Source organism: Papilio machaon, chromosome 11 (assembly GCF_912999745.1).
Source record: "Papilio machaon chromosome 11, ilPapMach1.1, whole genome shotgun sequence".
NCBI classification, from domain to species: domain Eukaryota; kingdom Metazoa; phylum Arthropoda; class Insecta; order Lepidoptera; family Papilionidae; genus Papilio; species Papilio machaon.
The window spans coordinates 6,056,316-6,078,475 of record NC_059996.1 but is presented as its reverse complement, the minus strand read 5'-3'; the positions used below and the strand labels follow the sequence as shown (position 1 = coordinate 6,078,475).

Here is a 22,160-nt window from a genome sequence, read left to right as displayed (position 1 = left end):
GTAATTAATAAACGTAATAAATATAAAAAACAATGCGTAATTTTTGTTTATGTGACTAAGATTACGTAAACAGATTTTTTTAGTAATACTTAGTCAGGTCATAAATTCTGTCACATGTTTAATATAAAATAATTGAAACAAGTTTATTCATTATGTGACCATTTATATACCAAATTGAACTTAACAAAACATAGATTCTTATGACACTAAAGTTTATTCAAAATGACATCCGTGATTTTGAATACAGGCCTTCAATCTGCTCGGCCAGTCGTCTATCACAGCACGAACGAGGTCCATGTCAATATCGGCGGCTGCCTTAATCAAGGATGTCTTGAGTGACTCCAAAAAAAGAATTTCCCGATATTTTTTTCCCGCGTACCGCTTCAACAAAGCGCGGCATCTCTTCAGTCTTAGGTCCATTAGACGAGCATTCAAACGATGTCCTATTTTTCTTCGATATGCACGAAGCCCTAAGTCTTCATAAAAAGCTACAAAAAACATACCAATATTATAGTCATATAATTTTAAATTACTCTGTATATCATTACAGTGAACACTACATGTAAAACTACTTAATATTAAACTATTTTGATTGTAATTTCTAAGAAACAAAATTTACATGGGACAAATTAAAAAGCATACTCTTTAAAATCAACGGGATAAGAAAGTATCAAATATTTAAAAACACAGCATATACCAGAATTAAAAACTCCTTTTGAAATATGTTGAAAATAGTATAAAAAATGTGAATTGTTTCATTTATATACATTATACATACTATAATTTATTTCCCCTAAATTCAGGGTAATTTTTACAACAAGATGGTGGTATTATTTTTACGGGTAATAACCAACCAATTTGAAAAGAAGTTTAATATGGCCGCTTGTTTCCCAGATCTCCAGTATATTATTTGACACAAATGACATCTGCGTTTGGGCGCATAATGTTCGAAAAATACTATTTTATTTTAGCTAATTTTACCCGTATTTTAACATATTAGTTATTACAAAGACTGTAAAAAACAACTAGTTTGTATTTTCTTCCTTATTTTGTATGAATACATGTGAATAAGTGCGTAGTTTCAGTACTTACGATTGAAAGGTTATGTTTTTCTCTTTTCGCTGACTACGGCTTTTACAACCAACAATACAGCAGTATACCATGTTTTATACACTTGATCTCACTAAAACTGTAATATCAAAATATTTTTGCACAATTACAGCCACTAAGTACTCACAATTTTCGAAAAATAGCACGAATGTCAAACTTTGTTAGGGACAACCTAGGTTGTTTGTAGGGGACAACCTTTGTTCCAAACAAACTCCAAAGCCTGGTACGCAGAAAGGGACAGAAGATAGTTATCCCTGTCTTTGTCACGTCACAGGAATTGGGTATAACTGTATCTCTCTCACTCACGGTATTATTATTACCGTGTCATAGACTTGTAGACGTATTTTTTATAATTATAAAAGTGTAATTCTTTTCCATAAATCAAATACTTTTTATTGCGTGTATGTAGCAATATTTTCAAAATTCTAATGATTTTATCTAATTCTGTAATACTTTTATTTTTTACTTTTTGTAATGTAGAGTGTAAGGTATTTGAAAATAAAAAACATGAGACGGTTTATAAAATGTTTAGTGCCCGGAAATTCCATTACATAAAGGGTATGTTCCGATATGCACTGCGAGCACTGCACAGTGCTATCACTGTAGAAAAATTCGTTCCGTTATGGACTGCCAGTATACTGCCGCAGTACCCTAGGGAAATATATGACGTCATAAATCGCCGCCATATTCTACTGTGAGCACTGGCGTTTTCGAGGAAGGATACTCGCAGTACCTTGATCACGTGATCAGTCAAAACCACTCGAGTGCCTAACGTCTTATAAACAAAGCTACAGTTTAATCAGAAAATTTTAAAGTTCTGTAATTAGTTTGGATTAATAAATAAAAAAATAAAACAATGGAGAATTGCAAAAATTAACCTTATTAGACTGTGTTGAAAATTCAATTTACAATTAATATTAATTAAAATATTTTTAATTTGACAGTACTCCAAAATAGTTTTTTTTAACGTACTAGAAAACTTGAATACACTCATTTGAATGCTGCGTCAAAAAATGCGGCTGACAGTATACGGGATTGCGTTCCGTTTTAAATCGTAACCAGTATAACTGGCTATAAAGGAACGGCTTCACAGTATAATGAATTGACGTCACACTGTACAGTGGTCGCAGTGCATATCGGAACATACCCTTAATGTGGTTTGTAATACTTACATTTAAACTTATGTGTTTACTGTTCGGGTTGCATTTTAATTATTTACAAATTATTTTACTTAAATGAAGAAATAAGAGGAGTGTCTCAGTACCGCGCCAAATAGAGGTCCGTGATCACTGCCTACCCCTTTGGTTTACGGGCGTGAGGTATGTTATTAAATTTTATTTTAATAATAAACTTATAAAATAGAATTATACAATAGTTAAAATAAAAAAAAAACAATAGTTATATTTAAACTTAGTTGTTAGCTGTAACTTTAACATAGTTTTAAGTAAAAAATACTAGCAAATAATGGATGTATATCTGAAAATATATAGGTGATTATTATTATTTATTTTCATTATACTATCTGTGAACCACATTTCTTTTAAATTGGTTCAGTAGTTTTGGTGTCAAAATGAAACAGACAGAGTTACTTTCACATTTATAATAATAGTAGGGATAAGTAAGGATATCTACTATACTATGAAGTAGTAATGTGTGAAAAAGTATTTTTTGAAAACTATTTTTACGTTCATAGGTTTTCTACTTTACAATAAATAAATAGCGGTTGCTCAGCGAATGATAATTTTAAATATTAAATACGAATGGCAAAAAAAGTACGCTGCCATTTTATGTCAAATAGAATAATGTTAATACTCAACAGAAAACTGATTTACTTAACACCTACATATATCACTATATCTCAATTTGCAATGGCCCCATTGCGGAGCTATAATTAGTAGGCGCTTTCGTGCTGTAAGTTTTTCGCAACAATATACTTACTACTTAATAAGTAATAGATTTATAAGAAAATTGAATTCATTTTTTTCGTAGCTGAAAAAAAAATTTGAGCTAGTTTTTATTTTTATTAATAGAAAAATGCTCTACTAATTCACTGCTAGTTTAAGAAAGAGTGGATATATAAAAAGTTTTTTACTATCGATTCATATGTGTGCAACAAAAATAGTATGTTTGTTCGCAAAATCTTGATCCCTCAATAGTTTTATACTGTAATCAAACTATTCGGTGTATCTCTATCGATGTTCTTATCGTTTTATTAAAAACTAACTGTCGCTCGCGATTCCGTACGCGCGGAATTAAAATAACGTTTTAAGTAGCATATGTGTTCTTCTAGACTATGTTCTTCATCTGTGCCAAATTTCATCAAGATCCGTTGAGCCGTTCGGTACCTTCGAACAAACATCCATCCATTCATCTAAACATTCGCATTTATAATATTAGTAAGATATCTATATATATAAAAGAAAGTCGTGTTAGTTACACTATTTATAACTCAAGATTGGTCGAACTGATTTAGCTAGAAATTGGTGGGCAGGTAGCTTAGACCCAGGAAAAGGACATAGGATAATTTTTACTCCGTTTTCGATTTTTTATTCTGCGCGGATGGAGTCGCGGGTAAAAGCTAGTATTTTATAGAATTCAGTGTTTCCAATGAAACGTTCATTTCAACTTCCCCAAAAGTCAAGTTAGGACATTCTTATTGTAATTTTTTTCTGCAACCAGGTGTTGCTAACACAATTTTAAGTCCGCCTAAGGCGACCCACAAAGGAGACCACACAACACAATGAGAACCATTTACCGTCAAAACCATCGCTATTGTGATTGTCAAAACAAGATCGGTTACAATAAATCTTATTAAAGATTTGGCCACACTCGCGCCATTCAAGAACTTCTTTAATCGGAGGCCGAATAATACTTGTTTACAGTAACCACGTATATTACAATATCTTTTGTTGCACTATAATGCATCTGCCTTACCTGAATGTGTGACCTATTTGTGCCGGTTTACTTGTACAAAGACAGTTTTAGACCCAAGAAATGGATTCATATTAGGAATATCGTACGTAATAAATGATTAAAAATAAGATATTTCAAATGTTTATCATTGATTCAGCCAATTTAAGTTCTTTCATTTTTTTTAACGTTGTATTTTTCTTAAATTACTTTTTACAATCTTTTCATCAATCAAATCTCCGAAAAAGTTTTCCTAATACTTCTCAACAATGTTCAGTGAGCTAATAATTATTCAAACAAATAAAGTCAGTAGCGTAAAGCAGTCGATTGAAAAATTCTTAAGATATTTTTTTTATTGAAAAGTTTTAAATCTCCGTTCCTTCGGAAAAATAAACCTTTGAAAATATTCAAGGCAATTAATGAATTTTTCAGTCGGCAAAGTTTTGTAACTTTACAAATAGCGAAGCAAGCGTAGATAAGACTTTAAAGGCCTCGAAAGTTTTGTAATTATGAAAGATTAAAGATGAAAAGGACTGTTTAGTACAAACTGCGAGGATAAACCGTAATCGGAATTCAATTGGTGATATTTGAATTAAGAAATCTGTTCATCTGATTTGTATCTAGCGAGAAACAAATGAACGTACTCACGATATACAAGTGCTATCACTGGTCTAGGCAGTAACTGTTTTAGCTCTACTGGGTAAGCGAGATTGCTAAGGTGTGATTTTTTTTATCATGATTGGATGTTTTAACAGGGTTATGTGAGACTGTGTAATTCGCAGATTTGTCGCGCCCCTTTAAGTCCAGCGCCCTGGGTTGTCGCCCAACCGCGCCCTACTCTAACATCGGCCCTGGGTCTACACTAGAAATACAATATGTGTTTTAGGTGAACAATAACAAAATAAAAAACAAGGTTTATTATTAGGATGATGTATGATTTACTATTTTAACTTTACATTTACGATTTACTATGAACTATGAAAAAAATAAGAATGTTCGTGGTAATATCATCAATATATTGCTTTCAGTTTATTTAAAGCAATGTAAATATCGTGCGAACATTATGCTTGTTTCACACAAGGGCAAAACAGTGATGCACTGCAGTACTGATATTGCACATGAAGTTTGTTAAAAATTTATTCCCATAGATTTTGACTTATTTTTGGTATTGTGCTAACGACATCGCTAATCGAAAATGATCTTATCTTCGGGCTTGGTCACTGTCTACTATTCTGTCTTTCTTTTACCCTTGTGACAATTGTGACAAAACAGCATTAGGGCTGTGACCGTTCTGAGGTGAGGTCGTGACGTAGGGCCTGTGGTACGGGCGGGACGGGTGCTGTAATCTCACGCGTCGCCACTTACAAATGTACCATTCATTGATAGCAGAGCATTGCTGCTGAGTTATGGTAATGCACTGGATGATACTCTCCCCGCGACCTGGTACACTCCAAAACGTTGAAATACTGTTATCTTAACGACATATAAACATAAAGATGTCCACTCGAAGCGTCACTTAAAAGCGATTGTTGTTAAATTTAATGGCACATTAAATAGAATAAAACCGAGTCACATAATTACGATATTAGGCACCGTGAGTATTAGATCCGTTGTTCTTACTAACGAGGGCTATATTTTATTACATCCAGGATCGTAAAATGTTAGAGTTCTTAAGGTAAGTGCATGTTTCTTTAGCAGGCAATAGCTTATGTCATAAAATTTGAAGAATTAAGTTACACTTAAAAGACACTATTTCTAAACTGAATTGAAGAGACAGCTCTAAACGACAATTGAACTTTCATGTATTTTTTGAGAACCAAAAGAACTTTATATGTTTAGTGTGAGAATTTAAATGACTATTTTTTAAAATACTGATGATGTGGTCTAAAGATGGTACGCGCTAGCTTTGTAAATGCTTATTCAATATATTTGAGAATTTGTAAATTTTATGCCTAACCAAGTATATACAAAGTTCAAGTTCTTTTAGAAACAACTCGTATAATAATGATCGGTTATTATGCAGACCACTGCAGGGCAAACGTCTTGTTTTATTACAAGGTAAGATCTGCCATGTTATTGAGCGTCCTTTAATAACTCATTAATATGAATATTGCTAATAACAGTTTAATAATCGGTGAGAAAATGTAGTTTAATACGTTTAAATACACTTGATATATAATAAGAATACGCCGAAAATATTCCATGTGATGTTAGTATCGTTATTGCGAAATGTAACGACCGAATTTTGCAAAACGAACACGTCCATGATTGGTCATTTCAGTATATCTCTGTTAGACGCCACTCGAATCCCGAATGAATTACGTGAATTGTTTATAACCCCTGGATTTTGTATGGATCGCTGGATAAAAAACTATCGAATTAATGCTATCTTTTCCACGTTTAAATGGCCCATTTAGCTGTTTCGAATGCTACTGCCGGTTAACAGAAATGTCCCGAATTTGATTATTTATGAGCTGAATTTTTTTCAATAAGCAATATATTTTATGGAAAGCGAAATTAAATGTGCAAGAGATTCAACTGTAACATATCACGTTAAAGGTTGGCAGGTTGACTTTGTTGTTGGTATATTATACTTTCTCATAAGTGCTTATAGTCATGTTATATTAAAAAAATACAATTTAAATCTATAGATGGATATAACGATATACTGCTAGCCGATATTATGAAACATTAACTGAAAAGGCAACGAAGAATGTTTAGTCGCACGTAAACCATATGATTTAAAGGGATTTAAAATCACATGCGTCACCTATTACTAGGGGAATCCTAAAACACGTTCGCCATAAACGGGGCTTAAACGATTTAATTTTCGACTTTCCCCAAAATATATCGACAACAACCGCCAGTACCTAATCACGACCCACAGACAAGATAATCCTCTAATTTATCGACCATAGACAACCGACGCTGTCATCAATCGAACTGATATTGTGGTTAAACAGATTTATAAAGTTAGAGGCTAATGAAATTATATTGAATGGTCATAAATAAAGTAATGACAAAGGCAACAGACACCTCGGCCACGATTATGGCTATTTACAATGGGCAATTGGGTTAAATAGCCGCGGTCACAAAAGTGACCACCCCTAGTGTTTGACAACTTGTGGGTCGTATGATACAATTTTATGTCTGAAAGGTATTACGTCCATTTTAGACAATATTATTATTTATTATCTTCAAATTAATTAGATGTGTATTAAATTAATATGTTACTGTATTTATCTTGAATTTGGATAGAACCGTTGGAAAACAATATAATTACTCTAACTTAGGGCTACAGAAGAATCATAACATTCCTGATTTAAAATTTACAGAATAGAGTTAAATAAATTTAGAAGCGGAAAATTAATAATTAAATAACTTGCAATGGAATGCTTTCGTCATCTGCGGTGACGTATCTAAAATTTGGGGTGGACAATGATCTACAGGGGATCGGGAGCGTAGGTAGCGAAGCTCCTTTAATATTGACGACAGCGGGGCACCATTGTCACTGGACCTTTTATACCACTGAGCCGGCCAGCCAATGACCAAAAATCATTAATTTTCGATCACAAAGCAAAAAGGACCCACAAATCGATTCCTTAAAAATAAAACCTCATTCAACATTGGTCACTGTTACAAGCCATGTGTCTGTCATGCAACGTCGTAGTTTACTTTTTAAATTTAACGTGTACGGATGGATGATGATTTAAACATTATATGAATACTAGCTGTCGTCCGCGACTCAGTTTGAGCGGCACAAAAAAATAGCCTAGCCTAGGCTATCCATGCAGCCGTTCTGGAGATACCTTCTAACAAACATCCAAACATTCGCATTTATAATATTAGTAAGATAGATTAAAATAGTGTTAAGGAAAAAACGAAAGTTAGGACCTTAACCAATGGAAATGGACTCACATAATTTGAACAGTATTGTTTTAGTATTAGTTATACGAAATTAAACTTAAATAAAAGTTACATTTAGTATAAAAACCAAAAATATCCACCCGTTTTCGACTTTCATTTATAAAGTAACAAAGTTTTAATATAGAACAAATTACTCATGATTATTCTGGAATCGTTTATAAACGTGTTCTTACATAATAATATGTTGGAACACGGTGCTATTAAATCAATGAAATTTCATTGTAAAACAAAGAGTCATTATGTAACCTAAATATTACTAAACAGCCAAGACATTATGAAATTGTCACGTTCAGTGACAGACTACGTTGTTTTGTTCCGAACAAGACTCTGAGCGGTCACTCCGTGTTATAAAATATAATAGTTCTTTTGTTAAGTGTTTCAAGAGTTGAACGGAATTAGATTAAAAACAAGTCCTTTCTAACCATTAGTTTTCTTATTAAAATTTCGCAATATTTTTATTTTCACATTTACTTATATATGAGGTTTATCTAAATGATAAAGCTATCAGGAAAAATATGCTTCAGTGGTAGACTCGCTGAAACCTTACAAACTAATTAGAAATAAAAGCAATCCGAAAAGATGTCAACAATTTTTTTGAACCTAATTAAGGGTAATTTACTTATTAATATTATTTATTTAGTGCGCCTAACTGTAATTTAAAAAAAATGTTGGGAACCACTGGCGTAGAAGGCGACATCTATCCGCGGTATGCATAAATCACGTTGCCCTTTGTGATTAATGTCAACGTAAAAGCGTAAAGATTCATATTTAGTGCAGAGATGTTAAACTAAAAACGTCCGTGACCAAAGAGACCGGATTAACCGGGCCTATAAAATCACATATAAATACAAGTCTACGAACCTTGTTTACATATTCCCTTCCCATAGCTAATTATTTCAAATCCGATCATAATTCAAAATTCATCCGACTTGTTAAGGAATATTTTAGGGTTACATCTTACCAGGTTAGAAATCTTTTAGACCAAATAGTTATGCATTCCCGTTAGAAGACAGAGAAAACTTACGAACAGTGATTTGAAGTAGGCCAAACACAGTTGCTTGGTTGTAATGGTTTATTTACGAATTACAAAGTTGCAAAAATCAAATTGTTCGGTGCGCGTATGCATCGGCCGGGTCGCGAATTTGAGTGACGTTTTTTCCCCCGCACGCCGTTCCCCCGCTTATAGGGTTGCCCGCATCTCGGGCGCGAACGGTCACTTTCAAGCAACAGTTGAATTCTTTAATAAACGCACGTTTAGAGAGAGAGGGAGAGGATAACGGAAGTAGTATATCTACCAAGTAGTAGTTCTTTATTAATGAAGTTGTGGTAAATTTGTATTTAGGAGTTAAAAATAATTGACTACTACTTTATTTGCTATAACAAAATGAAGGCAGTACAAAAAAAAAATTAAACGTAAGCTCCAGTATACGGAATCATCGGAGATTAAAAATATAATATCAAGAAAAGAAACATTTGCGGTTTAACTGTCACCAAAATATTTAAACAAACCATCCGACTATTTATAATACGCGTAACAAATGCGATTAAAACCTTTATTCGACCGGATTCGAATTCAACATCGATGTTTGAGGTAAAATACGAGAGCTTGGCCGAAAAAAAAAAGGTTTTTGTATTGAATAAATTCGCTTTATCCCGCAAACCGGAATCCGCGGCCCCTCCACACTAAATAATGCTAATCATAATGGCATTACATTCATTCGAAATTCGTCAAGTATCCCGACATCGGTCCCGAATTCCCGTCGCGGGGTATTTTTTTGTTAGATGCTTTCCTTATTCACGTTAATCCAATCTGAAGTCGCGTTTGTGTTTGATAATTAAAAGAAAATTAGGTTTACATTTGAATAATTCATAGCGTGGACTACATTCAAGTTTACGGTATGCTTTGAATATTTTCCATTTTTCATTTTACTCCAGTGCCTAAGCTGTACTTCATTATGTTTTTTACAATCTAATATATAAAATTCTCGTGTCACAGTTTTCGTTGCCATACTCCTCCGAAACGGCTTGACCGATTCTCATGAAATTTTGTGAGCATATTCAGTAGGTCTGAGAATCGGCCAACATCTATTTTTCATACCCCCCCCCATTTTTTAACTGCGCGCGGACGGAGTCGCGGGCGACAGCTAGTAATTATATAACCGTGGCATGTACTCTACAATAGTGTTATTAGTATTAGAACTATAGCAGTAGTAGATAATCAGTTTTTAATTCCCAAGACGTAAAAATAATAGCAATTTAAATAAAGTACTTCTAAAACGGCATACTGAGGATGATACTAAATAAATCCTACATCAAGGAACCACGTAAACCACAAAATGATGTTCACATTTGGTCACAATATTCCCGGCTCAGACAACAATATAACTTTAATGTCACCGTTACAAAGTACCACCATTAGCACAACTGATGCCAAATATTTTGACGTTTTATGCCGCCAAAAATGTACGACTCTTTGGGGAATTCGAACGCTTAGGGATGGGACAGTCAATAGCAGACAGCGTAGAAGATCGATTCGATTTATGCGTTTTTTGGCGGTAACACAATAGACCCTATTTATCGACAGATAATAGAACGAACGAACACACGGCGAACAGTTGGTTAGAATCGATTCAGTACTGTGGTTAGTTATGGTGATCAGAATCACATGTTGTTTCCATTTGTCATTGAATCACGACCCTCATCTTGCATATGTTATATTCTAACAAGTATAATGCATCATTAGCTTATTAAATAATAATATTTAATGACCACTGTCTAATATTTTATGTACATACGAGTATGTACTAGCAAAAAAATGTGTAAGTTACTAAATGTGATAACTAATGCGTCTGCATCTTCTGAGCATGTTAAGTTAGTTCAAATTATTCGTACACACGAGGATTTGTTGGCGTTCTTACTAGTAGGAAGACCTTCAAGTATCGCTAGTTATTAATAAAGAAAAACCAACAATTATTTTTTACTGTTTGTTAGATTGTAGTTAGACAGTAAATTTTTTCATTTATATATAGCTTTATAAAAATATAATTAAGATGTTCGTTAACGACTTCGAGACAAGTCAAATATTTTATAAGTGCCTCGTGTGTTGAAAAAAAGTTTTATGACTAATCATTACTATTAATCATGGCACTTGCCGGCTCGGCTCTTGATTCATTAGAGACATCAAACACCGAGGTCGTGGTAAAAAAAAAATATTTTCGCTTCAGTCCGGACAATATATAGAATGTGTATATAGTAAAAAGTAGATTAAACATTTTCAGCACTCTGTCATCCAGGTTAGATTGACCTCTGTCTTTATTTTAACTTTCTTATAACACCTACATTGTTTATATGAGGTAGGGGATGGCGATGTCAACGAACGCTGGATAGTTGTAAGAATCGAATGACAAGACGGCAGTGCTAGTGATTTATAGTTTCCTGAGCGAAGGGGCGGTATTGGCGGCAACTGAAGAGACTTACAAGCACTAACGATGCCGTAAAGTTTGCGTGGTAGCCATTTGTGTGTTTACGCCTTTACTACAATGTTAGTTCTCTACTGGGTTTTATTTGCTTTCATATTTGTATTTAACCGTCCTTTACTATATTTACTATTATATTTGCAATTTTAAAAATTATTTATTTATTATTTATTACTTGTTGCACGCGATTCCGTCCGCGCGGAATTAAAAAAACATAATAAGTAGCATATGTGTTTTTCCAGACTATGTTCTATATCTGTGCTTAATTTTATCAAGATCTGTTGAGCCGTTCCGAAGATACCTTCAAACAAAAATCCATCCATACATCTAAACATTCGCATTTATAATATTAGTAAGATTATATACGGTTTATCAAGTCCATAATGTTATGATTCAGATTAATAAAGATTGTCTGAGAAAGCATGATTACCTTTACTAAGACAGTTTTGGCATTGTAATTAGAAATTAATATTATGTATCAATTATTGAGTTTTGAAGAGGAGTCATAAAGTATAATTTACCATAAGATCAGATTATTTGTTATAAATTCCAAGCGTTAATTAACCTGCCGTCTGAATCAAGTCGTTGAATAATACTTTTAAGGCCTGGATATTAATTTTTCATTAATATTAAAATTTATAATTAAATGATGCAAAACAACATATAGAAGAGAAGAATAATAGAAATGATTTAGATTCGCCTGCGCTTAATTTTATAATACGATATGTTTATACCTCTCACCACTAGATGGCGGTATGCGTCAGGTTAAACAAACAGTGGTCTAAAATTTTTACTTAGATTGATATTTTAAATACTAATTCGGCTACTTAGAACGAATATAATAAATTATTTTCTTGATTTAAAAATAAAACGTACAGACGTAATTATTTAAATATCTTAAAAATAAACTATCCAATTATGTAATAAATTTTTTATGTGCTTATACACCTGCACTCATGAAAACAGAAATAAAATTCGTCGACAAGAAGCTTCAAGAACTAAAAAAACAAGGCATTTATGTCTTCGAGGTTACGTTAAGTATGGAAGTACTCGAATGAAGAGAGCATTCCTTTTGATCAGTTAACTTTGATGAATTTTTGTGTGGAGCCGCCGAGAGCGCTAATCAATGCGCTTTGCGGCACTGCGCTCGAGTGACAACTTCCTAAAGATTATTACGATAAGATTTATCGATAAATAGGAGCACATCCCTATTTTTTGCACACGTCAAGTAAACCTGATTAATATTTCAGGACCTTCATTTTAATAAAATATATATTCATTTTAATCAAAATTATTTAAATTTAGGAACATTAATTCTTTTTATTAAATTTTATGATACAACTTGTATTATAAACATATTTTATAATTCATTTTTTTTGTTATTATTTATGTATTGTAGTAAAACATTCGTCTTTAGACAGACATTCATAAGTCGTCAGACATTGGCATAAAATACTATTAATAAATATATTAATAATAGCTTATGTTTTCAATATTAACTATTTCCTTATGTGTCATTTATAAAAATGCTTCTCAATAGTATAACTGATATAAAGCTTTTATTCCAATCAACGAGCTTATGTTCCTCGAAGCGTATCCTAAACTGATAGGATAATTATTCCGCACATAATTTCATAGTATGTGAACAACATGAAACATTCCGAATTCATGGCATGATTAAAATTGACAAATGCAATTTTCTGAATTAATTTGCCATGTAATTAGCTACGATGGTCGTAATCTTAGACTATCTTAAGAGTTTTATAATTCAAACAACATTTAACTTTGTTATTCCTTACAAAATACTCACGACATAATGAAACAACGGAACGGAAATACTGACGCCCGGCAATCTGTTTTATCTTATGAACGATGAACGAAGATTTAAAGTTCTTTTTATAAAAGATTCAGTGGGCCTAGCACGAATATTTGTAAAAAACCCCTTCGTATCGTTGGAAACAGATTTAGTTATTAAAATTTGTGCAGAGTATCAAGAGTTAAGTACACTACAAATCTCATACTAATTTTGACATTATTGACGTGGATACAAAGGCGCTTATTGCAAACATCCATGCTAGACCCATAGTTCTATATATTCGATTGCAATAGTTAAGCAAGGATATCTGGCCCGATGAGAGAGGCGCTGCTATCGCGTTTAGTTCTAACAGAAAATGTAAACTTAACATGACAGCTGCAGTACGAAAAGGACCTAGTGACACTTTTTAAACATTGAAAGTTTACATCATAATTTAGTTTAATTTATGACCACCGGATTAGATATCCTTGTCGGTCTATACTATACGAATCTAAAAATCTAAAACAAAAGAAGAAAAATGAATATTAAGACCCTGAAGATTAAGAATTCATAAAAATAAGAAGAACAAATTAATTAAAAAAAATAAAATTAAAAAGATAACTTGTATAGATTTCTTATTTATTTTAGCTTGTGTAACTAACATCCATACTTATGTTGTATTCTGATTCTCTTTAATTAAGTCGAAGCTTTCAGTATTTAGTTGTCGTTCGCGATATTCCGTGCCGCGTCTGACGAGACAACTTAATATTTCGCGAGCGTGTTACAACTGCACTAACAATGTTCCTAACTCCTTAATTAGCTTACAAAATTAAAGCGGTCTCATGTTGAAATATAATACCGAACGAAAGCGCCGGTGTCAAATATCTCATCGACACTGCGGCCAACTGAAACTTTGATTACAGTGTAAGAAACTGTACAAACTCGAATTATAATTGAAACATTTACTTCAGTAGAAGTTTGATAGTTTCTAGTTTTTGGTACATATTTCATACTTGTTTTTTCCACCTGCTCAAAACATATCTGTCATTCCTCGAATTCTGATTGTAAAAAATTGTGATAGCAATATAATTTTGTATAGTTGCTTAGCAGTGCTAACAACACCACTAGCTCGTCTACCGCCCACTTACCCATTTAGTGACTAATTACGAAGTGATTTGTTTAGTTTCAAAGTAATCAGTAATGTTGACACTTCGACTTACACAAGATATTGGAAATGGTTGTGATAGAACGGACAGGACGGAACCACTTTAGCTGATGATATCATTATGTGAGTAATTTGACAAGTGCACAGATAAGCTACGAGTTATCGCAACAGAAATGCGTCACGGTTACAGGTAGACGTAGTTTAAAAAACAAAAGAATTTTGCGGGAAATGATAAAAACGACAAGAGGACGTGTAAATATTACTTTGGGGGTCATCCGGCTATAGATAAAAGATGATTAACGTATTTAAGAGCATTAAAATTTTGCGTAGTCGTTAAGCGATTTGAATACTGTCAGTTTGAAGTTGATTCCTAGATGGTGTCATTATGTATTCTTTTTGTAACTCTATCTATTGTATAAAATGTCTATTGATCACATTATTAAATAAAACTTATTAGTAAAATATAAACTTACCACTTCTCACGTTAGGTAGGTTGAGATACGTTTAATGTGCTATTTCAAATTTTGGTAGGCATTACATAATTTAATTTTCATTTGTCGATTGGTCGACTAGACATGAAAATTTATTAATAGAATATAACAAATGAATTTTCACATACAATAAAGGTAACTCCTAGAGCTTTTATTAATACACTTCTATTTAGCGTTCAAATTAGTTTCACGTTACTACAGACATTAATGTTGTGAACATTTCAGTACTACTTTTTCTTATGCTAATATTCGATTGACATTTAGCGATTAAACAAAACAAACAAAGTAAGCAGCGCCATGTTTATAAAAGCTCGCTATGCGCGCTCCTGTTCATGCCAATCTCGCGGCGGGCAACTTGTTGCCGCTGTGAACTTTTGAGTGGAGAGAGTTCGCCTTATCGGACCTCCTTGTCGGGGGAGGAGCAATCGCGCGGGGAGCCGGCGGTCGCTCAACTCCACGCGCTCCGACACTCAGTCACTTCTCGCGTGTCGCCGAGACCGGTGTATGATCAGAGTTAATGCACCGCGTCCGTTATGGGACGTACTTCGGAACAAGTTTGACGGGAAATTCGTTAAGTTTTCCGAGCGCATTTGGACTAGCGGTGCGATGTGCGCGACGACACCTGCCCATCTAGTGACCATCGTTTGAATTAAGTGACGGTTAAAAGTGAAATAAACAAAATGCAAGCGACTGTATTATTGTTGTGGTACTCTGTGTGGTGCGGGCTACGGTCCGGCGCGGGCGGCGCAGCGCTGACAAGCCGCGTGGCGGAGGCGCCGCAGGAGTGCGAGTGGCAGCGTGTGTCGGGCGGTCCCGGCGAACCTACGCGCGTGCAGCTGGCGTGCTCGCTGCGCACGGCAGCCGGCGCTACGGACCTGCTGGCCGGCCTTAGCGCCTCGCAGGCGCAGCGCATCACTGCACTGGACTTGCATTGCACTGACGTATTGTTCTTCGAGAGCTCCCTTGACGTCGGAAGAAGAAAAGAAGAAGGAACTGAACTGTTGTCGCGTTTTCACAACTTAAAAGAATTGCGAATAGAATCGTGTAAAATCCGATACGTCCCGTCGGCAGTATTGTCGCCGCTAAGTGGTTTACGCACCCTGAGCATACGTACTCATAACACGGATTGGTCCGCTATGTCAATGGAATTCCACAGAGACACATTCAGAGGACTTACCGATCTTAGAAGTTTAGACTTGGGTGATAACAACATATGGGTACTCCCGTCGGAGATATTTTGTCCCCTATACAATTTAAAGGAGTTAAACGTTACGCAGAACAGATTACAGGATATATCGAACTTAGGATTTTCGGACTGGGGCAATGGGCCTACTGCGCCAGGTAAATCTTGTAATACTGTATTGGAGACGTTAGATATGTCACACAATGAAATAAGTGCTTTGCCAGATAACGGTCTTTCGAGTCTACGCGCTCTTCAAAAACTATTTTTACAAGATAACAGGATATCAACAGTGGCAGATCGCGCATTCGTCGGTTTGAGTGATCTGCAGATACTTAATTTATCAACCAATGCACTGACGGCGCTGCCACCGGAGATGTTTCAATCTTCGCGGGACATAAAACAAATATATTTAAACAATAACTCGCTAAGCGTGCTCGCACCTGGATTGCTTGAAGGACTCGATCAGCTGCAGATACTAGACTTGTCCGTCAACGAGTTGACGAGTGAGTGGGTCAACCGCGATACATTCTCGGGATTGGTGCGTCTCATTGTTTTGAATTTGTCACATAACAAAATAAGCAAGATAGACGCACTGTTATTTCAAGATTTAAACAATCTTCAGTTCTTAAGTTTGGAATTCAACAACATCGCTCGAATAGCAGACGGAGCATTTTCTAATTTGAAGAACCTCCACTCTCTGTCTTTGGCTCACAACAATATTATCGAAGTGGACAGCGGTCATTTCTCAAACTTATACGTATTAAACCAGTTATTCCTCGACGGTAACAGAATAACGAAGATAGACTTACGCTCTTTTGAAAATATTACAAAGCTGCACGATTTGGGCCTCAGTGGAAACCAGTTGACCGAGGTACCGGAAGCCATAAAGACGCTTAGATTTTTAACATCTCTAGACTTAGGCATGAATAGAATTACAAAAGTCACGACTTCGCAGTTTGAAGGTTTAGATGATTTGTACGGGTTGCGGCTCGTCGGGAATAAGATTGAGAAAATCTCTAAGGATACTTTTGTTGCCTTGCCGTCGCTGCAGATATTAAATTTGGCTTCGAATAACATTGATCAAATTGACGACGGAGCTTTTTCCTCTAATCAGCAATTAAAAGCAATAGGTTTGGATGGAAACAAATTGGTCGACCTAAAAGGCATATTTACCAACACGCAACCCCTCGTTTGGTTAAATGTGTCAAACAATGAGTTGCTTTGGTTCGACTACAGCTACATACCCACGAACGTCGAATGGCTAGACATGCACGAGAACAAAATTGAAAAGCTCGAAGACACGTACGGATTGAAAGAATCTTGCAATATAAAAATGCTCGATGTTAGTCACAACAAAATAAGAAGTCTCGACGAGTTCTCTTTCCCTAGCAGCGTAGAGACCATTGTTTTAAACAATAATCACATTGAAGACATAAATCCGGGTACATTTTTACAAAAGTATAACCTAAACAAAGTAATTCTTTATTCAAACAAGATAAGAACTTTAGAAGTTGGTGCGTTTGCAATATCAGCCGTATCGGAAGACAAAGATCTACCCGAATTTTATATCAGCGAGAATCCATTCGATTGCGACTGTACAATGGAATGGTTGCAGAGAATTAACCAATTAAGCGACCTCAGACAGCGGCCGAGAGTAATGGATTTAGAAAGCGTTAGGTGCTCTTTGACACACTCACGAAATAAGTTGGGCGTGTTTCTACTCGAAGTGAAGTCATCGGAATTTTTGTGCAAGTACGATTCACACTGCTTCACCCTGTGCCATTGTTGTGACTTTGATGCTTGTGATTGTAAGATGACTTGTCCAGATAATTGTACGTGTTATCATGATCTCACCTGGAACTCCAACGTCGTGTATTGTTCGAACGCCGGCTACGATCACGTGCCGGACAGAATGCCGATGGACGCGACCGAAATCTATTTGGACGGAAACGACTTGAAAGAATTAGGAAATCACGTATTTATCGGTAAAAAACGACTGCAAGTTCTTTATCTCAATAACAGTAATATAAACACAATACAAAATAGAACGTTTAACGGCATCGAATCATTGAGAGTACTCCACTTAGAAAATAATAAACTCGAAGTACTTAGAAATACGCAATTTACTCGGCTTCCGAATCTAAACGAACTTTATTTGAACGAAAATAAGATAAAGGTGATAGAAAATGATACATTTAATTACTTGCCATCGCTGGAGTATCTGAACCTTGACAATAACGGTTATGTTGATTACATGCCGTGGAGAGTCATTACAGATAATAATCCTCGCACGCGGGTCTCCGTCGACGGCAACAACTGGATATGCGATTGTAAAGATGTGGCCCAGCTGAATCAATGGCTAATAAAGAAATCCAAAGACACCGAAACCATGATGTGTTACTTTGCACACGGCCAGTCAATGAATAAAACCATCGCCACGGTAGCGAAGGAATGTAAAACGGAGACTACCACAGAAGAGACCGGGACCGAGACTCTAAAACGATTATTCATTGAATCGAATGATGGCGTCGAAAATTACATTCCATATATTGCAGTCGTGTTGATAATAGTAATCATACTTTTGGTGATGTGCGCCTTTCTATTCATGTTCCGGGAAGATTTTAAATTATGGATGCATTCTAAATACGGTGTTAGAGTATTCAGCTCTTCTTCGAAGGATATGAACGATAACAAAAATAAACGCTTCGACGCTTTCTTTGTGTATAATCCACGAGACGAAGACTTTGTGACGCGTGCGGTGAGTTCGGAATTAGAGAATTCTGGTCATTCTTTGTGCCTTCAGCATAGGGACTTGCAACTAATCGAGAGACGATCGGGCGATAGTTTATCCAGTGCCTCGGAAAGTTCCAAAAGACTTATTATTGTGTTATCAATAAACTTTTTAGAACAAGAATGGTACGCGCCAGAATCAAAGGCGGCTATTCAAAGTGCTATTAATTCAGTGAATGTTAGGCATAGACGTCAAAAGATAATTTTCCTTGTAACCACGGACTTGAGTGCCATAAACATCGATCCAGATTTAAAAGTGTTGCTCAAAACGTGTACAGTGATCGTGTGGGGGGAGAAAAACTGTTGGGAAAAACTAAATTTTCGGTTGCCCGACGTGGACGTGACGTTGCCCAATCGGACGCTTCATAACGCTAATAATATGAAAACTAGTAATAGAGAGGCGTTCGGTCGTCACGGTAACCTGAGATACACGGCGCCGCCGACGTCTCAGGACCCGTGGTACAAATACGGCATGGCGCCTCCAATCCTGATGATGTCGAGTCCCATGCACTCGACGAGCGCGAGTGCCGAGGTGTCGGCGCGCAGCACGGAGGACGAGACGTGCTCGGTGGCGAGCAGCGAGGGCCGGCCTGACGACCGTCTGCCGCACCATCACAGCTACGTCTCCATAGACAACCACCAGTGCGAGGAGCGCCCTCTCCGGCCTGCGCAACAGATACCCATGTCTAATACGCGGCCCACTAATGTAAGAAAGACTTATTTCGTTTAAAAACTTGAAATGTGATTTATTATTTGTATCATTGTGTAAATTGTATGTAATATTGTTCGTTAATTTTTCTTGTATATGTAAAAACTATGTCGAATCGAAATATTCTATGTTGGTGCTCATATGTTACGATGACTTAAATGTTTCCTTTTCAAAGTTGTACTTTAAGTACTAAATGAATATGTAATGAGATGCATTTAAAAATAACGGTACCTGTCGAATGACAACAGACTCTCTAGCCTTTACTTGCACAAATATTTAATTAAGTATATTGCATTCCATGTATAAGTTAACATTATGTATTGTTACTGACATAGGAAGGTTCCTGATACATAGTCCTGTTTACAGAAAGGATTTTATGATTAACTTGTGATAATGTAGGTACTTACTTAGAGTACTGTGAAATGTTTAAAGCGAACAGTGCAAAAGGTACTTTGTGTTGTAAGAGATATGTAAATATAAATAAGATAAAGCTGTTGAAGAACTGAAATGTACCCTAGTCAATTGTAAATAGCGGTTTCTAAATGTAAGTTTATAATTTGTGATGTAATTTTTAGTTAGAACATGAAAAAAATCGTATTTATTACGCTTCCAAACGAGAGTATAAATAAATTAATATTTTTATCTACTATTTTTGCTTTTATTTGCACTCACTCATCTTTCTATTCCAATCAGCACACAAAACATGGGTTAGTCAAAATTCTTACAATTGACAGGAATGGAACTATTGGATATATATAATTTCAATAGTATTTAATCTGTTATTTTATTACTTCCTAACCGTGGGTTTCCGTAACAGAGATAACAATATGCTATAAACGGGGATTTTGGTCTCAGAAGTCCACAGTAAATCAGTTAAAATGATTTGATAACTAGCTAGTAATTTGCTCGACTATTTTTCAATACTACTAATGACTTTTTCTTATCTGATAATATCTTATCTGGGTTCAAATTCCTGTGTAACCAATGTTTTACTTGTCAATTTATAAATTAATTTTTTTTTTTTATAAAAACTATAAATTATTTACGATGCATATACTGACAAGGGGTAATATATTTCATATAGTTTACACTACACATATCTAGATTAAGATAAAAAAAATATTCTAAAATACTCGCAAGCACAATTTACAATTAATTCTAAATAATTAAGTCATAAAAAGCTTACGAGCAGATATTAATTTTGATACACAATATGTTCATTAAAAACAAATTGTCGATACATCATAATGACTAAGGAGTGTGCGGCTTAAAAAAATGTTCATGGACATAATCAATTTACTGAAACGCGTTATTCGCCCATCCACATTCAGACATATAAATATTTATTTTATCTAAATTGATCGATCGGGATAAGATCACGCCGCACTCTGTACGATTTTAATTTAAAAAGCGACCGCGACAGTGGCCGCCCCGTGCCCGCTGAGTTACTATAAATCATTGTCCGGCTCGCCGACGATGAATAAACACCACTTTAATTGACTTTTGATTGCACCTCACTGTCTCTTAGTATTTAAAATCTCTTGCGCATGTAGATCAATTGATTTTACTATCTGCGCTCGACTCTATTAATCTTAGTCAAAAATCATTCGTATTCATAACAATATAAAATATAAGATTTTATAAAAAAAATGTAATATAATATTTATTTGAATAATTTTTGTGTAATTTGATTGGACTAAAGTTCTAATCGGCAAGTGGATCGCATGCGCATTCAATAATTTAGACCTCTAAAGATCAAGCGTACATTTTTATACTTAACTAGCGACCCGCCCCGGCTTCGCACGGGTGCAATGCAAAATATACCTACTACAGAATAAATGCACAATTTATTTAAGGTACTTAAATGGATAAGGATTAATGCTGTATTGTTTAAAATCACTTCGTAAAAGAATAAAAATGGTTATGCTGGGTTATCCCTAAGAGATAGACATATACCATCACGGACTTTTTTGTTGAACTTTTTAAGGTGAACAATACTGTAGTACATTATTTTGGTCTATCTCGTAGGGTTCAGCCAGCGTTTGCAATATAAGCGCAAAAAAACGTGCTTATTTACGACATCACATTAGAAAACTTTAAATTTATCAGTGTTTCTCTACTATATTATGCATTTATTATACATACAAACCTTCCTTAAGAATCACTCTATCTATTAAAAAAAACCGCGTCAAAATCCGTTGCGTAGTTTTAAAGATCTAAGCATACATACGGACATACAGCGAAAGCGACTTTGTTTTATACTATGTATTGATTAGTCACCTTTAAGTATTTTGACACATTGAAATATTATGTACGCTAAAAGTTGTATTGCATAAGTAGGTATCTGAGCTTCCGCTTTGATTTAAATTGGTTTGTCAATATTTCTGATGTCATTATATTATTTAAAAGTGTTCACGTTGATCTTGTCGTTTTTCAGTCACTACACAAAGAATTGAATTGAATCTTTTATAAAACATGAAAGTATTGTGAACATGTAGAATAAAGCGGCGCATGTCCGAAGATACGCATTAATCTTTTGCGGTACGTCAACTGAGGTTCAGTTGCTTCGATAAAAACCTTCAATATTTATACTTTACGAACTGA

The 22,160-nt window shown here is 35.0% G+C and overlaps 1 protein-coding gene across 1 annotated transcript; it reads left to right on the top strand.

Moving 5' to 3' along the window:
- The first annotated feature begins 15,362 nt into the window (after nt 1–15,362).
- Nucleotides 15,363–20,166, top strand: LOC106711529 (toll-like receptor 6). The gene has a single exon (XM_014503866.2). It carries the CDS (start codon nt 15,555–15,557, stop codon nt 19,575–19,577), a length of 4,023 nt encoding a protein of 1,340 aa, XP_014359352.2. The 5' UTR covers nt 15,363–15,554; the 3' UTR covers nt 19,578–20,166.
- The last annotated feature ends 1,994 nt before the right edge of the window (nt 20,167–22,160 follow it).

Bases quoted from the DNA above. Each gene is read 5' to 3' on its own strand.
- LOC106711529 (XM_014503866.2), top strand. From the start codon at position 15,555: ATGCAAGCGACTGTATTATTGTTGTGGTACTCTGTGTGGTGCGGGCTA.